The sequence below is a fragment of the Stegastes partitus genome, unplaced genomic scaffold (genome assembly GCF_000690725.1).
Source record: "Stegastes partitus isolate 25-593 unplaced genomic scaffold, Stegastes_partitus-1.0.2 Scaffold2288, whole genome shotgun sequence".
NCBI classification, from domain to species: Eukaryota; Metazoa; Chordata; class Actinopteri; family Pomacentridae; genus Stegastes; species Stegastes partitus.
Window position 1 is genome coordinate 15,191 of NW_007580019.1, and position 19,036 is coordinate 34,226.

At 43.7% G+C, this 19,036-nt stretch overlaps 1 protein-coding gene across 2 annotated transcripts in view; it reads right to left on the reverse strand.

The window, feature by feature from the left end:
* Window positions 1-16: 16 nt before the first annotated feature.
* The window catches only part of arhgap29a (Rho GTPase activating protein 29a), a 36,911-nt gene continuing 17,891 nt past the window's right edge, over window positions 17-19,036 (reverse strand). Inside the window, exons 1-21 of one of the 2 annotated variants that reach the window (XM_008304682.1) lie at window positions 17,253-17,721; window positions 16,241-16,337; window positions 15,074-15,146; window positions 14,569-14,629; window positions 13,988-14,134; window positions 12,717-12,781; window positions 12,523-12,633; window positions 12,351-12,431; window positions 11,726-11,908; window positions 11,194-11,331; window positions 10,843-11,033; window positions 8,749-8,918; window positions 7,622-7,750; window positions 5,441-5,539; window positions 5,042-5,205; window positions 3,972-4,160; window positions 3,194-3,331; window positions 2,669-2,904; window positions 2,265-2,580; window positions 2,067-2,175; window positions 17-1,963 (exon numbers count right to left, since the gene is read on the reverse strand). In XM_008304682.1, coding sequence (XP_008302904.1) covers window positions 1,023-1,963; window positions 2,067-2,175; window positions 2,265-2,580; window positions 2,669-2,904; window positions 3,194-3,331; window positions 3,972-4,160; window positions 5,042-5,205; window positions 5,441-5,539; window positions 7,622-7,750; window positions 8,749-8,918; window positions 10,843-11,033; window positions 11,194-11,331; window positions 11,726-11,908; window positions 12,351-12,431; window positions 12,523-12,633; window positions 12,717-12,781; window positions 13,988-14,134; window positions 14,569-14,629; window positions 15,074-15,130 — 3,525 coding nt within the window. In that variant the 5' untranslated portion in view covers window positions 15,131-15,146; window positions 16,241-16,337; window positions 17,253-17,721 and the 3' untranslated portion in view covers window positions 17-1,022. Of the gene's footprint in view, window positions 1,964-2,066; window positions 2,176-2,264; window positions 2,581-2,668; window positions 2,905-3,193; window positions 3,332-3,971; window positions 4,161-5,041; window positions 5,206-5,440; window positions 5,540-7,621; window positions 7,751-8,748; window positions 8,919-10,842; window positions 11,034-11,193; window positions 11,332-11,725; window positions 11,909-12,350; window positions 12,432-12,522; window positions 12,634-12,716; window positions 12,782-13,987; window positions 14,135-14,568; window positions 14,630-15,073; window positions 15,147-16,240; window positions 16,338-17,252; window positions 17,722-19,036 lie in introns of those variants that run through there. The other variant, XM_008304681.1, reaches the window with a different exon arrangement.

Genomic DNA, 19,036 nt, shown 5'->3' on the forward strand with positions numbered 1-19,036 from the left:
AAAAAACAACTACAGCTGAAAGTTGTAAGATATATTTTAATAAGTTACAAAAGGGTGTTTGTTCTCATGTACCTGTTTTCTTACACTGAACTTTTCAACATCCTGTCAACCTTGTACATTACCATGAAAAACAGATACCATTTAAATAAATGATGTACTTCCTTTTACTTACAAAGAACCTGTAAGATTTCAGTTACTGATGATAGGACTATTTAGGTTGTAAAAAAAAACAAAAAAACAAAACAGCTTTGGCTATTAAGAAATGTAAATTGTATATTAAAATCAAGAAAAACAACGCCGAGATAGAATCCGGTGGCATTTTCTAAAAGCTTTTCAGATAAGTTGACACCGTCCAAGTTCAACAGTATAAAAACAAGTGGATGCATACCCTTTGCAACTGGTGCTTCATAACATGACCAAATGCCAGTACGGCACGTAACAACAAAACGTCATTATATTGCTTTATACACAGGTTATTAGCAAAATGATTAATCATGACCTACGCGTAACAGTTTAAAACACTCTTACTCACAGTAGGCAAAACACTCCGACAACGATTTGTGGAAGAGTACTGACGTCAGGTAAGTGCACCAAAATGGTTTCAGTGTTGTGGCTATATGCACTATTGTAACTTCTCAAACATAGCTTCTTTCTTCTTCTTTTTTTTTTGGTATATAAACATACATAGATACTGAGCCTGTAAGAACTTTATACAAAATATTCAAACAAAAAAAAAAAATGTAATTGCACAGTTTAAAAAAAAAAAAAATTATAAATATTCTGAGCAGGCGCCAGAGTGTACTGAGCAAGTGATTGGTAAATGAAAGATCTGTGAATCATGGTAAAAATATACAGCATTTTAAGTGCATCCTGTTTGTCTTTTGAGGACCGACGGTACAATAATAGGTACGATAACACGCAGTGCCCACAATCATACGCTTTCTTTGCAGATGTTTCTCTAAAAATCATATGGCACACACTGTCCTTATTCCACCGCTGAGCTCTGACAGACGTTTAGTGGATTAAACAAAATGAGCCTCTCTGTGCTCCACCTCTTGGAGGCGTCTGGGCCTTAGTCTCTGGTACACCGGTTTGGCCTGGTTTGGACTCAGTTCCTCGGGGCTCGAGCTGGGAGACTGAGAGATGGCCGCCTGATCCTCCTCGATGTCCCCCTCGAGAGGCTCATCCACAGACACCTCTATCTCAATCCCCAGTTCCTCCTCCTCGTCCTCGTCGTCATCGTCCTCCTCGTCCTCTTCCTCGGCGCTGTTAGCTAACGCACAGTTCTGCAGCGCCTTGGATTTGCTCCCTGAAGGAGGCTTGTAGAAGGTTCCTGGGGGAGGCTGGAGAGTCCTGGGTGCCCTGAAAGCCGTTGCAATGGGGCTGTACTTGGTGACATTGTCCTCCCTCCTTAAAGTCCTGCTGGGTCGCACTGCGACTGTGTAGGGTCTGTTGGGGTACAGGGTGCTAATAGTGTTTCCTGTAGTTCCCAGGGAGAAGGCCGACGGCACAGACGCTGATAAGCTGCTGGCGTCCACCGCTGGGCTCTCTGTGGACGAACTGGCCACGATCCGGACAGTCCTGGAAGTGACGTCATGTTTGTACTGTTTGTCCCAAGTTCTGCGTAACGTCTGGGTGTCGATAAACGTACTCCGGTAATGCGTGCCCGCTCGCAATTTCGGGTTTTCAGTCTCGTCCACCTCTTCGATGGACTGGTCACAGCTGCCTGCTTTCCCGTCGTCCTGCTCGGCGCTGTTCCGGGTGTTGTTCTCGTCTATTTGGCCCCGGCTGAGTATCCGCTCGGCCGGCATGCTGACCGGCCGGGACGAGAGTTTGCTGCGAGGGTGTCGGAGCAGGACCCTGGTGACTGTGATGTGGTGGGAGCGGCTGAGGCCTGATTTGGGGACGTCGGGGACACTTGATGACAAGACTCCGTTGAGGGCCTCTGAATCCATTTCATCAGCTTTAAACAGAGACATCGAAAAAGAGGTTAAACATTAACATATCAGGTGCAATGATGTGGACTTTAAACTGAGGCATCTATGTGGCTCTGTAACAGCACTGACCAGGTTCAAAGTCGCTGCCATCCAGGCTCGGCATGGCCTCCTCAACCTCGGTCAGTAAGTGCGAAGAAGGAATTATGGAGGAATGTCTCTTGTACACCTTAGAGCTCTGCTGTAAGACGAAAGCAGACAGTAAGCATCAGGCACCATTTGATATGAAATTAACAGTTATTTTTGTGATGAAAACATACGACTAATTACCTCTTTAATGTCACTCAGCGACTTGGAGTGCCTGCTCAGTCGCTGCTCCTTCTCGTGGTGGGTGAAGCGGGTGTCGGACCGCGAATGGGCGTCGACCTCTGTGGGTGAGGTACCGCTTAGAGGGCTGAGGGGGGTGTCGAAGATCATCTGGTAGTGTCGGATCAGGAGCTCCACGATGAGCGCCTGATAGGGGTAATCCACCAGAGAGGAAAGGGAAACCTCCGCATCTGCCTGCCTCGGCTTGATCAGGGTCGGGCCGAAGATGATGCCCAGGTTGCTCGCTGTCATCTTGTTCTCCTCCGATCGCTCCGTCACCCTGGAGAGAGGAAGGACGTCATCACAAGTTCTCTCTACTTAATCTCTATTCATTTAGTAACTCGATGGATGCCCACTGTAATCCCTACCTGTGCAGATGCTCTATGAGGAACTGCAGCGTCTTGTGATGAACCGGCGGCAGCTGCCTCAGCAGATCCTTGATCTTGAACAAGACCCGGTTGAGCTCCACGCTGACCTGGGCCGGGTTCACAGGCGGAGGACTGAGCCGCAGCGCTTCTAGTTCCTCCACAATGATACTCTGGCTCTCCTTAGCCAAACCGATGAAGTCGTTATAGTAGCGAAACAGGATGAGCGGCTCTGGAAGCTGGAAAGTGTGGAGGGGAGAAAAAATAATTGGATAAACAAACGAATCAAGGAAGCGGATAATAAACAAAGACAGCTGAAATATGTACGAAAATACACAAGTGGTACGGAATTAGAAAGGAGATAAGCACCGAGGGGGATGAGAGGCGGGAGGCATGTGCCAAAAATAAACAAAGACAAATAAACACCGGGGCAGCGAGACCGCTTTGGACCGCATCCGTTTATGGGCAACTTTCTTACAACACCTTAGAACCTATTAGATTGTGGATAAGGTTTGAGAAGCAGCCCACCTGTCGCAGGTAGAGTTTGAGCACGTTGCTGATGTCGTGAGGATACAGGTCAGAGAGCTCCACCAGGTCCTTGCCATTCTCAAACGCCTGGCACAACTTCTCCACCCGAGACTTGGCACCGTTCACGCGGTAGATACCCTTCAGAGCACAAAAACAAAATGCATTCAAACGCAGGAAAATTAGATGCAATTTTCTCCATCACCATGGAGAAAGTGGGAACACACAGTTGCAGAACATTAACAGGGCCCACCATACGCTGCATGAAAATACATGATGGTGAACTGAGGATGAATTACATTTACAAAATAACATTTCAGATCAGTTCTTGAGAAGAAACTTGGTATTCACTTGGTCCAAACATCAATTTGGTGACAGGTATGTCTCTAATGGGGCACCATTCATTTTGACATGTTGGATAAATTCCCTAAAAACACTCTGACTATCCCTGACAACACTGACGATCTCTAGCAGCCTTGCCGCGTCTTATTTTGAATTTTAATATCATAGTATTGGATCTTCAGTGAAGTCAAAGACAAAACTTTTGATACAGGCAACAGGATTTGAGCTGTGAGCAATCTGACATCAATACCTCACTTTACACTCACTAGTCTTGTGTCTTTGTTTTAATGGAAATTAGCTCTCAACGTTGTCTATTGTCTGCATTGTCTATCAAATCAGGCAATCAATCCAAACCATCTTGGAGTTTAAACCAGTGGCAGCCTGTTCTCGATTCTGTTCCATGAGATGCTGAGCGTGTTTCCCATCTGACTGAAGTTACCTTGATGTTGAGCGCTCTGTTCTCTATTTCTGACGTGCACTTCCGGATGATGAAGGGGATGCCGTCCTGACTGTTCTTCGCCGCCTGGATGAAGTCGATGCCGAACAGGTGAAGCCTCCCCTGCAGCTTCTTGTGGCCACACTGGATGGCCAGGGTTTCCAGACACTTCTTATGACAGGCCAACGAACACTGCAAACACATGGACACGTATCCCAGTTATGAAACGGAGCAAACACTTCACCTGAAAAACTAAAAAAGAGATTTCAGTTTAACAATATAGTTGAAGAAACAAACCAAACTACATAAACACACCAGTTCTCTGCACTGTAAATGCAACTAATGTGAAAAAACATACATCTGCACATATGGTCACAGTATCTCCTACCAAAGATTTTCAAACTATCAAATCCAAGAGGTTCAAATGAAATACGTGCCAATAAAATAGCTGTTTTTTGGGAGCTACGCCTTGAATCAAGCCCAAAAAGGCAACAAGGAAACCTTCACTTCCCCTGAATGAGTCCCATACGCTGCAGCCAGATGCATTCTTATGTCAGTTTCTTGTCAATACGTCGAGCAGCGTTACATAACACACTTTATCAACTTTTTCCAGTAACCGCTTTGTTATTGTCTGGGTCAGTGTATCTAATAAATATGGACAGAAACTTGATCTAAAGTCAACAACGGAGGGAGGGGGGGTTCACAGGGACGATGGAAAGGACTCCTCAGAAGACGAACAAAAGGTCTTCAGTTTCCACTGCCCGCTCCCCCGGCTGAGAGCAGTTGGTGGATTCTGGTCTCTGAGGAGAGCTCGCGGCCATTTTCAACTTTTCCCCTTCATTCCCTCATTCAAGCGTTTTGATGAGGGGAGAGGTGGCGTTCCTCTTTTGTTTCTGTTTGATTTTTTGCCTGCCACGAGTGATAAAGAAGCCGTTGTGAGGCTTTGGCAATCTCCGTCCTGAACTTCTAACGCTCTGAATGCTGTGGACGACATTCACTACAAAAAAGGTCCAAACAGACGGTCGTGGTTGGATGCTGTTTAGCTCAAATAAAAGAAAGGAATCCAAGGTTACCTCCTCGCACTCTGCCCCGTGGAACACCACCAGGCTGTCGCACTCGCGGCACTTGGAGGGCGCCCGAAGCTTCCTCAGCTTGTGGGTTTGAGCTGCCTTGGACATCTGGGTGTTTCTAAAGGGCCCCGGGGAGCTGGCCGTCTCTATTATCATCTCGCTTAAACCTGCAGAGCACAGGGAGTAAAAGGGCATTGTAAGAGACGCTCTTCTTGGCGAGAACACACACAAACAGGGCACATTTCAGAAAAGAAAGAAGAAAATGTGGCCACTACTTTCCAAGTAAATTCCAAGTTCTAAACTTTGTAGGCTGATATTAAAACAACAAACTAAATGGTCGAGCACATATACAACACAGTACATACAGAACAAAGGTATCAGAGTTAAATCAGTGTGACTCACCGTTATCAGAGGGGGAGGGAGGCTCTCTCTCATCCAGGTCATCGGCAGACGACATGGTGCCGGTGGAGGGGGTTCTGGGTAATCTCCTCTTGAAGTCCCCTGAACAGTGGTGAGGCAGGACACACCAATAAGCCCACATCTCCACAGTTATGTCAAGTCACCTCTTCTACTTTCTGCCACTTGTGCTCCTCATTACAGTTGTCGGAATGACAAGATACCGAGAACGTTGTAGAAATTTATAAGCAGCGAGGGAAACAGGCGGGGTTAGTGGACCACTGGAAACCTAAAGCAGGTGATTGGTGGTGATTCACACCCACATTCATGTATCAATCACTCCCTAATGGCTCATGTTAATGGTGATGGTTTTTCTTTTGATAAGCCTAATAAAGAGGCTAATCAGGGATGAACGCCTACATCGTTCACACTGTGGGGGGTTGGTAGATGGAGGCTGCAGACACTTTAGCGCAACTGGAAACACCGTGACCCCATTTAATGAAATAGTGCATCAACAAGCTGATGTCCTCCCCCAGGCAGGGACAGTACTGGTCTTACTGTTCAACCAAAAAATGTAAGCAACAAATTCCTGCACAGAAGTTTATGTAGGAAAAAAATAAAAAAACGAGATAGTAAATATCAACTGGGCAGTGACTTTAAATATATTTGACAAGAAGATATTCTCTAGCAAATGCATAATAGTGTGATTTAAAGTTTCAGCCGAGCCAGCTACTTGAAATAAGAGCGATTTCAAATAAACTCTTCTTTGCAAACATTTGGAGAAGGCTCGTCACATTCTGATTTAAGGCAAACACATGAACTGGCAAATCTAATAGAAAGGAAGCTTCCAAAAACAAAGCTTTTGATGATTCTTCAGCTACATTTTATCTATTGGACATGAATGCAAATTAGTGCACATTTAATGCATTAGAAAAAACAATTGTTTTAATGTAAGCAATCAGCTGTGGAGGTTTTACATATATCATATATTTGATATCTGCTAGTTAACATTTTAATACAATTGCAGGAATGCAAGAAATCTTCATTTCAGCAGCACTAACATGCAGAAAACGTACACGCACTGTATTCTGTATTCTGGTTTCATATATCGTTTGTAGCCTAATTTATAGACCACTTTATTCCTAAAATGCAGATTTTTTATTTTAGGCTGAAAAAACAAGATTTATTCTAACAAAATTTAAAAGGAATTTCGAACCTGGCTTTATCCAGTCTACAGACGCCTGTTCTAGAAATGTTTGCAAATTCATGCATATTTAATTCTATAATGCCTTGTTTGCTTATTTAAATGAAGCATTTCAGAAAAGCTGTAATGTAAGAAATAATTGTCTTTATATAAGTATTCCCCTTTGTCAGTTTTATTGTGGGAACCATTCAGATAAAAATCTGACACCATCCACCTGTTGTGTTTTTGGCCTTAAGAATCAGATTCCTGCAATATGTTTGGAGCTCAACGCACAAAAGGACAAAACGAAAGCAAAATTATACCCAGAAAAAAACAATGCTGTGACTAAGAGGGCAGAGCCAAATTCAGAAAAGTGGGGCAAAAACAGAAGACACACCCAGAAACGGTGTAGTGCTGCAAGTACAGAATCCCCAGCCAAACGCAACAGCAACACAAACAACACAACCAGATCCAGAAGCGTGATGTGGTGTGGAAAACTGTAGCACAAGAATATTAGATGGTGACACAACTGTAGTGTTGCACAGCAACGGGGGAAACGCACGAGGACACCCAGCCTAAAGCAGAGCAACTACTTTATGTGTTTGTGTACGTTGTGGAGTCGTAGAGTTGCACAACGCTCAACAAAGAGGCAGTGGTTGCTATGCCCCGAGATTCTGAGATTAACATGCCAACAAAGTTGGGTGAACATCAAGTTCACTAGAAAAAAAATGGGCGCTGCCCCGAGTCAGAGCTGAGGAATGTGTCTCCTGTCTGTTGTTACCGTGTGGTGGCTTCATCGATAACTAAAGACTGACACGTGTGAGCTAGATGGTGGGTAACTAGTGAGGGGGACATAGTCAGTTGGGCTTCCTGGCTTGACCGTAAACATAAAACGTGAAGTAAGTGATAATAAGTGACAGTTTAAACCTGCAAAAGATTTGCCCAGAATATTAAAATAGCATGTTGTTAATGAACGATCCTCTGGAGGGTCTTCATGCTCCTACCGGGGCTTGCAGTGGGCGAGTCCATGGATCGGGACTCGCTGCTCCCTCCAGCACTTTCCGAGTCGCTGCACATCCCTCCACCCTGATTGGCCGAGGTCCAGGGACGAAATGGAGCCTGAATCCGAAGAGCTGAATGAAAACAAATGACCACATTCAAAGATAAGAAATCACATATACAGCACTGCATTAAAGAAAATGGAACATTTGAGTGTATAGTTGTTTCCAGTTCAGGTCATGGAAACTTAAAGACCCTTTATTTTCATTTCTGTTAAGAAGAACATGTATAAGAATACTTTTCGGCTGTAACACTTTGACCCCAAGCAGTTTCTGGGTATTTTTTTTTTCTCCTGTCACTGTGGGCTCATTTCTCACTGCAGTATAAAGTCCTGCATCTCTATGGAAACAGAACAACCACTGTTAGAACTAGAGAGAACGTCTGTTGCGCAGTACGACACACGTCCAATGACATAAATCATAAAAAACAAACACTGGAAAAGATAAACAACTGGAATTAACATGTACTAACACTTTTCCAAGAACTTCACCGGTGATACCAGTTCTGGTTTATCACTGTTGAATCAGGAACAGGTTCTCTGTTGCGCGGGGGAGCAACAGTTTATTTATTTACTTATTATATTTACAGAATCTTGGCGACTGTGAGCTACTTATTTTGGGCAAGTTATTGAATGAGACGTGGAGAATAAAGTGATTTTTTTAGTAAAATATTAGGATTTTAAGCTCAGATTTGGTTAATTTTCCTGACAAATGAGTCGTTCAAGGACTGTTGGAAGTTGGAAAGCTGACAGTTTTTTCAGGTTTAACGGTTTCTGGCTGATAAAAGGAGTCATTATGGTGTTTTTTTCCCAAGACAAAATGCCTTCCAAGGGGGTTAATTATGCAAGAAAAGATAGATTTTTATTTCTTTAGGGCTATCAAAAGACTGTGGCGCTTCTACTTGGCCTTAATGTTGTAAGCTCGTTAATCACTGATGCACCAATGAGTGTTGCCTGAAAGCACCTGGGTACAGCTCGCACACGTGACAGTATTTACACCTCTAGAAACCAGTGTTGCTCTCTGATTCAGGTCTCATTTGCTCAGTCAGCTGCTAACATGCTAAAGCGGTGTACCTTGGCTGTCTGTGCTGCCGTTGGAGCGGCGCTCTGCGATCTTGGCGTGCTGGGCATTGGTGGGACTGTCCACGTCGTCTCCTCCGAGGAGGTCGGAGGTCACGGACGCCTGCGACAGGTTGCTGTGGGAGGAGTGGCTGCCGGTCAGGGAGCGCTTGTTGAACGGCATCCTGGAAGGAGAGTAATGATATTTGTTGATGCCGAATTCAGAGCAGTGCAAAATATTGAGCACATGTATTTAAATCCTCCACAGAAATGAAATCAGGTTGTATTTAAAGTTTGTCAGACCGACATCAGTGCTGAGTAAAATCACAACCTCACATCCCAGTGTTTAATATCAATTTCAGACTTTTATTAAAAACTCAAACCTTAAAAAAACGACTGAAGATACCCTGAGCTCAAAGTAAATATTATTAATCATGGACATTTATTTAAGCCAAGATCTGTCCTTTTTTAATCTAAAATACAGGTTGTAGCTATATTATTACATTAGTTAGGTTATTCTTCACAAATAACAACACTGTAGGGTCTCAGCCTTTATACAGTCATGTAAACTACTATCCATCCTATTTATTTGTTTGAACTTGTTGTCTTTACTCATCTAATTTAATATTGGTTTTACTGTAAAGCACTAGCCCTAACTTTGCTTTCTGAAGCTGCCATATAATTTTTTTATTTTTTATTTTTTAATTAGTAGATTTATTATTATAATATAGACTAGAGTCACTTTTTTTTTAAATCAGTGGGCTTCATAATCTGTCCACCACACCCTTGACCCTCTGAACCTACATTCAGGGTCGGAAAAACTAACTAAAAAAGCTGAACATAGCACAAAAAGAGCACAACATCATGTTTCCTGCACATATAAATACTGCTAACGCACAGTGTAAACATTTTAAACCAGCACCAATACAGTCTAGGATTCATGTCTGACACAAACAACTCCAGATTGTTATCTAGAATTGCTCCTCTGCTGCAGCACCACACAACCAATTACATTTGCAAATTCTATCAGCAGTGACAAGAGCCCTGATTAATCCCGATATCACGAGATCAGCTCATCGACGACGGCAGTTAATTAATGCTGATTAACGGACTCGGATGGGAACGGCTGCTGTACAAACGATGCCACTCATTGTTTACCAAAGTGTCCTACAGCGTCTGACAATATACGATAAGTAGGTCAGCGGTCTAAGTTTAACCTTTGCTTGGACAATGCTGCGGCTGCATGTGAGAGTGGGTGGGCGTGTGCGCCTAAGTTTCATTTCCTCTCTCCCGAGCTGAATTCTTTTGATCAGAGGGGATCAGAGTTGAGGGGGGAGGTGGGCGGCGGAGGGAGAAAACTAAGTGAGAACAAAGCACGCTCTCATTTCCATCTGTCTCATACGTGTGTGTGTGTGTGTTAGTGTTAGTGTGTGTGTGACCGCAAACCTGTGTCAACAAAACTCTCCCAAAAAGGAAACTACCTATTTTTAACCAGAGCCTTGACGGGAGCCGGGTGTTAAACCCGACGCAGCCGTAGAGTGACCACTGCGTTTTCCATTTTCGTTCTTCGTCAGTCACAGCGTGCACGCAGTTGAAAAGCTACTGAAAATGTTCAAAGAGGGGCGCTGATGGTAAAGCCCACTGCCCCAGCTCCTCTCTCCCGTGACCACAGTCATTTCCGCAGGAAGCCCTCTCCAACCCAATTGTTTTACGTTTTCCAAAACAAGCTCTTTCACTCTTTCTCTCCACCTCTCGCCAGCCAGGTCAACAGTCACGCAGCTCCTCGGTGTCTTCACAACACACACTGATGCTGAAACATATTTACTAAAATGCATCTAATCAAATTGTAAACCGAGCCCCTCTGAGAGCCACAACTCGGACAAATGAATCACTTCCCTTGATAACATCTGTAAACACAAACACCGTTAACAGAAAGGACTGACGTAGTTCAGCTTAAAGGAAGCATCAGTTTTCGGTTTAATTCAGCGAGCTTCCAGTAAAGCTCGCAAACTGTACAGCGACAAAGTTCAAAGGGGATCAGATTAGAAAATCAACCGCAGCCATCAAACCATTGTGGGAGCCTTTGCAGATTACATCTCCATGTCTCACCCTGTGTTTTGCGTGGCAGCAGAATCAAACGAATGGGACTCGAGGCGAGGCGCGTCGGTCGGCAAGCTCCTCACGTAGTCGATGTATCGCTGGCCGGGCTCGTACAGCTTGGCGTTTTCACACAGGCTCTGGTGGTTGACGGGTAGAGAGACAACCTGGGCCTGCTGGAGCTGGAACCAGTTGACGGTCACCTGAAACAAGAACCGGTCAGCGTTAACACCTGCATCACACGCTCCACCTGTCTCCATGTAAAGTCTGGTTCAACAGCTATCAACTCCTCATCAGCTAAGATTCAGAAGATTGTCTTTATCTAAATGTGCATTTCTGAGGAGGCTAACCATGTGGACTTACAGCTTTTAGGGTGAGATCACACTGGGAGACCATCTCTCGGATCTGAGTGATGATCTCGCTCTTGGTGTTGGCCAGATCGATTCTCTTCACCCCGACGTCCACCTGGCAAGCCTTGCAGTGATCCCTGGCCTCCTCAGCCTGGAAAAAAAAGAAGGAAAGCAACTCTTTAAACTCCTCAACTCCCTGGCTGATCAAATTAATGGATTCAGGAAGTTTATTTTCAACTCTCTGTCTGTGAAACTGTCAGCAGCTGATGAACCGAAGATGCTTAAAGATGCAAAAGGTTTTATATAAGGAAATGTTTTTTGGAATAAACTGCTGAAACTAAAGGAAAACATATATCAATACACCGTCAGTAGCAAACTTGAACCAAAAGATCGTGTCATTTGTCTGTGGGATGATCACAAGCCTTAAGAAATGGAATAACTTTATGATTATGTTCTGCTTCATTATGTTTTTTTGGTTTAGCACTGTCAAGATGAGTTCAGGGTCCACAGAATCCTAAAGGATCCATACAGAGGAGGCGCTGTACCTTCTGCAGGGCCTCCTCCTCCAGCCTCCGCCTCTTCTCCAGCTGTTTGGCCGCCGCCGCTCCTCCTCCTCCTCCGATCTGCTCCTCCTCCAGCCGGCTGGTGGACACCTTGGCCTTCTCGTACTCCTCCTGCCGCTGGGTCTGCAGCAGCCGGGCCTTCCTCAGAGCGCTGTCTGCTTCGTGCTGCAGGCGTACGACACGGTGAGTTCATACACAGGCCGAGGCACAGAAAGTAAATGTAAACACACAAAAATGAAGATAATAATAAAAAGCTAAATGGGTATATTTCACCAATGTTTTACAGAACAATGTTATTTACACAGCATTTCATACATAACTAATGCTCAGTGACTTTTTATTATTACTTTTAATTGCAAGTCTGGCAGCTAACAGTTATATTGAGGTTATTAGTTTGACAAATGATTCTGTCACATAGATGCAAGAGAACAATTGTCCTGACAAGCTGCACGTCTACATGACAAAGCATTTGTTTGAAGGTGCACATCAGGGTGAAGCACTTGAAGAGCATTCTTGGTTTGAGCCTCCAGGTCAGTGAAGCTTGTCAGTCAGCGTACATATCTGTGTGGCCCTCTTCAAAGCTCGACCATCCTCTCTGTCCACTCACCATTTTCTTTTGCTCCCTCTGCCACTGCTCCTTGACCTCTTTTCGTAGTTTGTCCAGCTCATTCTTTCTGGCCAGGAGAGGCTGCAAAGAAACACACCACGCAGTCAGTGAGACCTCTGGTTTCCATTATACAACCCAAGACAGAAACGCAGGAGTTTCTCTGATGAATTACCTGCGTGAATTTGTTGCTTTGGAGTACTGCTGCAGTGTGAAGTACCAGCTGGCTGTATTCAATGTCATTTTTGAAAGCCGTCATGTAGATCTCACAGAAAGGCATGAATTCCTTGAATGAAAAGGAGAAAGTCTTAACATGAGGTAGCTGCAAATATAAAGATGCAACGCGCCAAAGCTGCAAAACCCACTCACCTGCTGACTTGCGAGCGTCTTCGCAGTTTCGGCCATCTTGGCGTAACTTTTTGCGCACTCGATATCTGGAAACGGATGACAAAAGAGTTTAATCTAGCAACATACACAGTGTGTGCAAAGTAAATCACACCACGTCCTTGAATTATGTAACCGATCTATATAAATAAATGAGTGAAGAACGTGTTAACCCAGCGGATGTGTTGAGCAAACAGGCTGATAATAAATCTACTGTACAGCCATGACTGAGCGCTCTGTGTCACAAACCAACGGTATTAGGCTGAAAGCATTCATTAACCAAGCCACCAAACAAAAGCTCTCACACGACAAACTCAACCTTGAGCTCGGATAAGACTTCATTGTTTGAAAGTACAGCTCAGACGGTCGACTAAATTTCTCAGGATACTGGCCTCAAATTAACCCCCATGTTTGGACTTTGGCTAAACTTCTTTATATTTACTACAGATTTGTTGTTGTCAAAAATGTTAAGAGCATTTTAGGGCATTTTTAGGTCACTTGTGTCGCCTGGAGGTTACCGACTGACCAAATAACCAATAAAAAGCACAGAAAACATCCTACTTTAAAGCTGAGGAATGTGGAAATAAAGCAGATAAGATGTTTTTTTTAAATAGAGAGATTAGAATAAAAGTGTCAGTTCAAGGAGGTAAAACAGTCGTACCCTAAGTGATGTAATAATGACTGATTGAATCTTTGAAAGTTCTTTTTTTGTTTTATTTTCAAACCCTGCTTCAAATAAATATCAGTCGATATCAAAAGCCCTCTCCATTCAAAAATATGTGTCTGCAATTGCTGATACAAAAAGACTGTTTTTGAGTTTATCTGCTGGAAAAATAAAGTTTCTGTGTTCAAAATAAATCTGAGTTTAACACACACATGTGCAACCAGGATTTTGTGACAATGCAACCAGTCTGGAAGCACATTTGCTCCAACACGCCACTTCCACAATAACTGGAAACCTGACACGTGTTCATAGATTATAGGTTATTCAGTGAAGGACATGTAGAAGATCTAGGAATACAAAGCCTTATACAATATGTATTATTAACAGCAGAATATTTTTCAGGGTCTTAAATGCATCTGAAAGGGTCTAAAAAATAAGCCAGGTCCTCAAGAGGTTATTGCTTTTCAAAAAAATGTCCATGAAAATATCTTATAATGCTTCATGACGTTACACATGACAGTGGTTCTAAGTGTCAGGTGCCATTAGCTGCTTCCTCCTGACATCTAATCAATCCACCGGTGTCCAAACTCACCCACACTGAGACGCTTCTCCACCCATGCCAGCAGCTCTTTGGTGTACTTGGACCACGCTTTGGCGTAGAGCAGGGCCGACTCCACTCCGCTGTCCTGCCGCTGCAGCGTCCTGTCCACCTCTTCGGCCCGAACCGGCGGAGACGGCCCTGTGATGATCACAGGAATCGCACGAGGGAGGTTGTAAAAGACGGCTTTAAACATGACCCCCTGCATCCAAGCCCCATCCAACAGGCCTCTCACCGCCGCTGGATGTACTGCGTGAATGTTTAGTCGGCAACATCCTGTGACTGTGAGTCAGCGGGAAAAGCCCACACTGACCTTGGGTGATGGAGATATGGGCTAATGCCATTTGAGGGTAAGTAATGCTGACAGCAGACTGACTACATGTATTAATACATGGTTGGGGGGCGACAGCCTGTCACCTCAGATAACCCCACAGGCACAGCCCAGCTCACGTCTAAACCTGGTTTATGTTCATAAGCTTTTTCTCCCAACAAATTTGCACGGATTAGTTTCCTCCTCCTCCCCGACGCTTTCACACAGCAGAGTACAGTAGCTGAGTGTTAGAGATCTGTCTTACCTGGCGGATCATCTTTCTCAGGACCGGATCCTCCAGATTCCACAGAGAGGTTCTCAAAAGACTGAAAAACAGACAAATGTTTTTGGTTTTTTTTAAATCTAGAAGGCAGAGGGGGTTGGTTTCCCCGTCAGCTAACATGCTTTAAACAAGGCTTATCAGAACCTCCACTTCCTCCCTAAAGCTGTTCTAAAACCTACAGCAGGAAAACAACAATGCAGAGCATCAATTCATCATCTGCAGAGGTAATTTCGGGAGCATACGTCAACCTGAAAGTACTTGTTTCACCCCTTGACCTCTGCACTCTGTTGGGTAACTTTTCATATCTTTCGCTTAACAATTCAGGGGCAGTGGGCTACATCCTGCCGTTAACGAGATGGTGAATGAACTAGTGTATATAAAAACACACCAACATCAGAGTTTCATTTTTGATGCCAAGTGTTGTGGAAGGTGGTGAATCAATCAGGCCACCTGTTTGATTTTAACAGAGACATTGTGCTTTTCTTACCCTGCTCCTCTTAGTCAGGGGGAGCCCCAACACTGATCCATTCTCTACATCTCCCATAAGGAAGTCAGACACTCTGAGGAAAAAATGGAAACACGGAACAAGAGACGGGGTTGAGAACAGGATGAAAATTATTAGGAGTCATCATCCAACACTTTGTGATTTTTCAATTAGTATTTTTTATTATTTTTCAACCAGATCCCTGACCAAATAAACTAAATTTAAAGTGCACTGCTGTGACTCTGATGCAGCAGCTTCTCGCTCTGTGTAGTCGCAGCACAGCAACGTCCCGCCCACAACACTATCTGATTGGTTACACGTTAGGAGTAACAGCCTATCAGCACTGGAGGATGAATTTTGAATAAATAATCATATGTAAACCACAAATAAAAAAAGTCATGTTAAATAAATTTTGTGTTGGAGGTTTTACTGTTAAAGGCATATTGGTTCCAAACATCCTTTATTGATCTCCTTGATTACTAATAATCAGTCAAACCCTAACAATTGACAGAAAACAGATGCAGAAATCCGTTTTAAACACAAGTCAAATCATGTCTGTTTTAGTGAGGCAAAACTACTCCAATGTTTGAGGAATGCATGTCCATAAAGCTGGCACGCTCACAGGAAACAGATTTTAAAACAATGAAATTATGACTTTCAGTTCTGATGAGTCAACTTTGTAGTTTCACATTCACTTTTTTTTTTTAAACTTCTCACATTTAATTTGTAAAGTAAGAATTCTGTTTAAAAATGGGAATATTTTGAGTCAAATCTGATGACGTTATGGGGGCTTTTCTTTCACATTTTGACAAGTTGTCATGTGTAAAAGCTGGTAAAGCGCCCTTTTAATGTGGAAACAAAAAGGTTTTTAGGACATCCGTCATCTTGAATTTTCCCAGAAATATCTGTCATGCTCAGTTTATTATCTAGTTGTGGTTCTGGACTTGTTCTTCTTTTTATTTGCCATTTTAAGGCTCATATATATATTTGTGTTCCTGCTCTGGATTGATTCAAATGTGCTGTATAAATATAAACTGGTGTATATTAATTGTGTAATACAAAAGTGATGAAGTAGCACAATCAGCTTGTGTGCAATTTAATGCAGCAACAAAGATCACAAAGCGTAATAAGTTGTGGGAATATTAATCACAGTAATGACATCATACTTACACATTGCCAAAAGTGAACGCCAATGTGTCGATAGCGGTGTAGATCTCTCCGAAAAGCTTCTGTTTGTTCTCTTCGTTCACCTCCTTAAAGTTCACGCCTGTCGAATTGTGATGAAACAGGATTGAGTCAAGTTTTGGTAGCAAATCTAAACCCCCCAAATACTGAAGACATCCTGTGATTAATGCATCAGTGCCGTGGCGTGATTCATCATCCTGTGTGCATGTCAAGTACGGAGTCAATGAAAACCTCTTCTGAGTCATGCTGTAGACTTCCAAATCCCCCAGAGACAGGGAACTGTTCACCTCATATCTGAAACGTGCAGACATTTTGAAATTTGAACAGTCCCTCGGAGGCATCCAAAAACAACCGCATGTTAAATCAGCAAAGATAAGCAAGGACTGCAAAGTGTGTATATTTGGCTGTAATCTGGTGAGGCAGTAGTTTCCTGCAGCGAGTCTAAACACGGTGATGACTGAGGACAGAATGGGGGAAAAAACAGCAGTGTAAATACGTCTGTAATCAGTCCGCACAATAAACTTCCTGCCCTGACCGAGAAAGAGAGAAAATAAACCAGTAGAGGAGAGATGCTCAAAAACAGCACCAAACACTCAGCAATAAATCAGTGATGCCACCGACCACTCTGCTGCCTCCATGATTTCCTCAGTCTTTCCTTTCCTTTAGAACAATGGAGATTTCTAGGGTTCAAAGACTCGGAGTAGGCGGTTTAATTGGAAAACCGACTTTCTTCGGGTGTTTTCTTTTAGCTGAGCTCGACCAGGGAGGGTTTTTTTTCCAACTTTTGTTTTGATCTCGTCTTTGTAACAGAAGTAGAAAGTTGTTAAACTTATCTTGACAAGGTTCTGAAATACTAATGGGAGGTTGGTTCAAACCGTAACATCTTAGGCCGGGCCCACATAGTAAAAATAGGAGAGCACGCACCTATGATTACATATTGACTTTAGGTGTTTAGGAGACAGTTGTCAAAGAAGTGCTAAAACTCCAGACGACCTACCTCAAAACAAGTTTTTCTTCTCTGCCTCTTAAACAGAAATAAGCCTCGTTGATCATTACAAGTAACGACTACTTTCGACTCCCTGTGAAATGCGATTTTTTCCGTCCCACCACCTTAAACATGACACAGGTCAAGTCCCGTGTCTTTAGGAATTCCAACTGGATGTTCCTCGACCCAGGAAGAGGAAAAGTTAACAGAAAAATAAATCCAATGCAAAAAATCTTCTCTTTGGCTCGCGCTCGGGAGGCGTCACAGTTCTGTCAAAAGGATTTTTACTGGGTCCCGGGTCCACAGGGCCCTGGGAGTCTCTCGTCAGCAGCTACTGTAACCACCACCATTCAACGCACACAGCTCTGGTGTAGTTACATCTCCTCCTCTCCTGTCCAACCCCTACCCCCCAACAGGACATCCTGAGGCTTGCTGGAATACAATGCCAGTACTCGCTCAGGCCCCAACCAGTGGTCCAAATGTGGAAGTTACATCATCAGGGAAAAATGGTATTGTTTCAATGGAAAAGCACAACACTCTCGAAACCCTCGTCAGCAGCGCGGTCTTGTACGGCGTTCAGGGATTCGGGGGGGGCGTAAGTTCCAAGGAAAAGTGACGTGAAGATGTAGAGACTGAATATGGAGTCGCGCCGGATGGAGGTTCAGTTTTGTATGAACAAGCATTTGGTGAAGTGTTGGGGTGAACTTAAGAGAAGCAGACACAGCATTCTCTCGTATGTACAGTAAAGGACTATTTCCAAAATTAGATTTAAGACCCAACGCTACTTCCAGGTTACATGACACACCTGCAAATATGGTAAAATGCCAAATTTGACGCCTTCATTTGTGTGTAACTTCAATAACTTTGAGCTTCGGCAGTAAAAAAAAAACATGGCACAAGTGCACATCTGACATATTGTCACTGGGCGGGCGGTCAAGATGTGAACCATTCTGGCCACCTAGTGGTAGAAAAGAGGCGACAGTTACTGTCAATGCTAAACCTGTTGTGTCATCTGCTACTCATCAGAGGAGTGTATTTGGAGATTTGTCCCTGGCGTCTTTTTAAATTGACATTCTTAGCAATCTTTCCACTTATTAATGCAATATCATTAAGAGCCTAAGCTCCTATAGAATGACTACAAAGCCACGATATGAAAGCCTCCCTAATGAGAAAGGTCTTAGTCAACACACTCGAGTGCCAAATAAACAGTCGAGTTGCTGCACGAAAGACGGGACATCCAAGCAACTAATAACTGCTTATGGCACGCCTACACGCACACGCCCAACTGTGTGTGGACTCTTTCCAACAATTTCAGCAAAGGTAGGTCGCATTCATATGCAGAGCCCCTTCAGGCTTTGTTCGCTGCGTCATGTCACCGTTCCTGATTAAGTGAAAGCTTTTCAGAGAGCTATGCAGCCCCTCCATGCCCCTCTTTGCAATGCAAATCGAGACGAGGTATACTCAGGGGATTCTTGTGTGGCGGCCAAGTTAAGAATTGACCTGCATGCCAGATCATAATCTCAAAGAATGAGAGATTGAATAGGAATTCTCAGTGTTGTTCCCTCTGGACTGGCAGACAAAGCACAAAGGACACCCGCTTCTCCCAGCATCTTCAAGTATCAAGTATCTTGACTCCCAAATATTATTTTCTTACGCTCCGTATGGGGTTTGAAACACATGCTACTGCATTCTAAGCACTTGAATGACTTCTAAAGAGCTGCAGCGCTTTGAAGCTAAAATGAAATCTCCTCAGCGTCATTCCCTTGGAAGTTCTTCAAGCTGTTTTTAAGACTTTA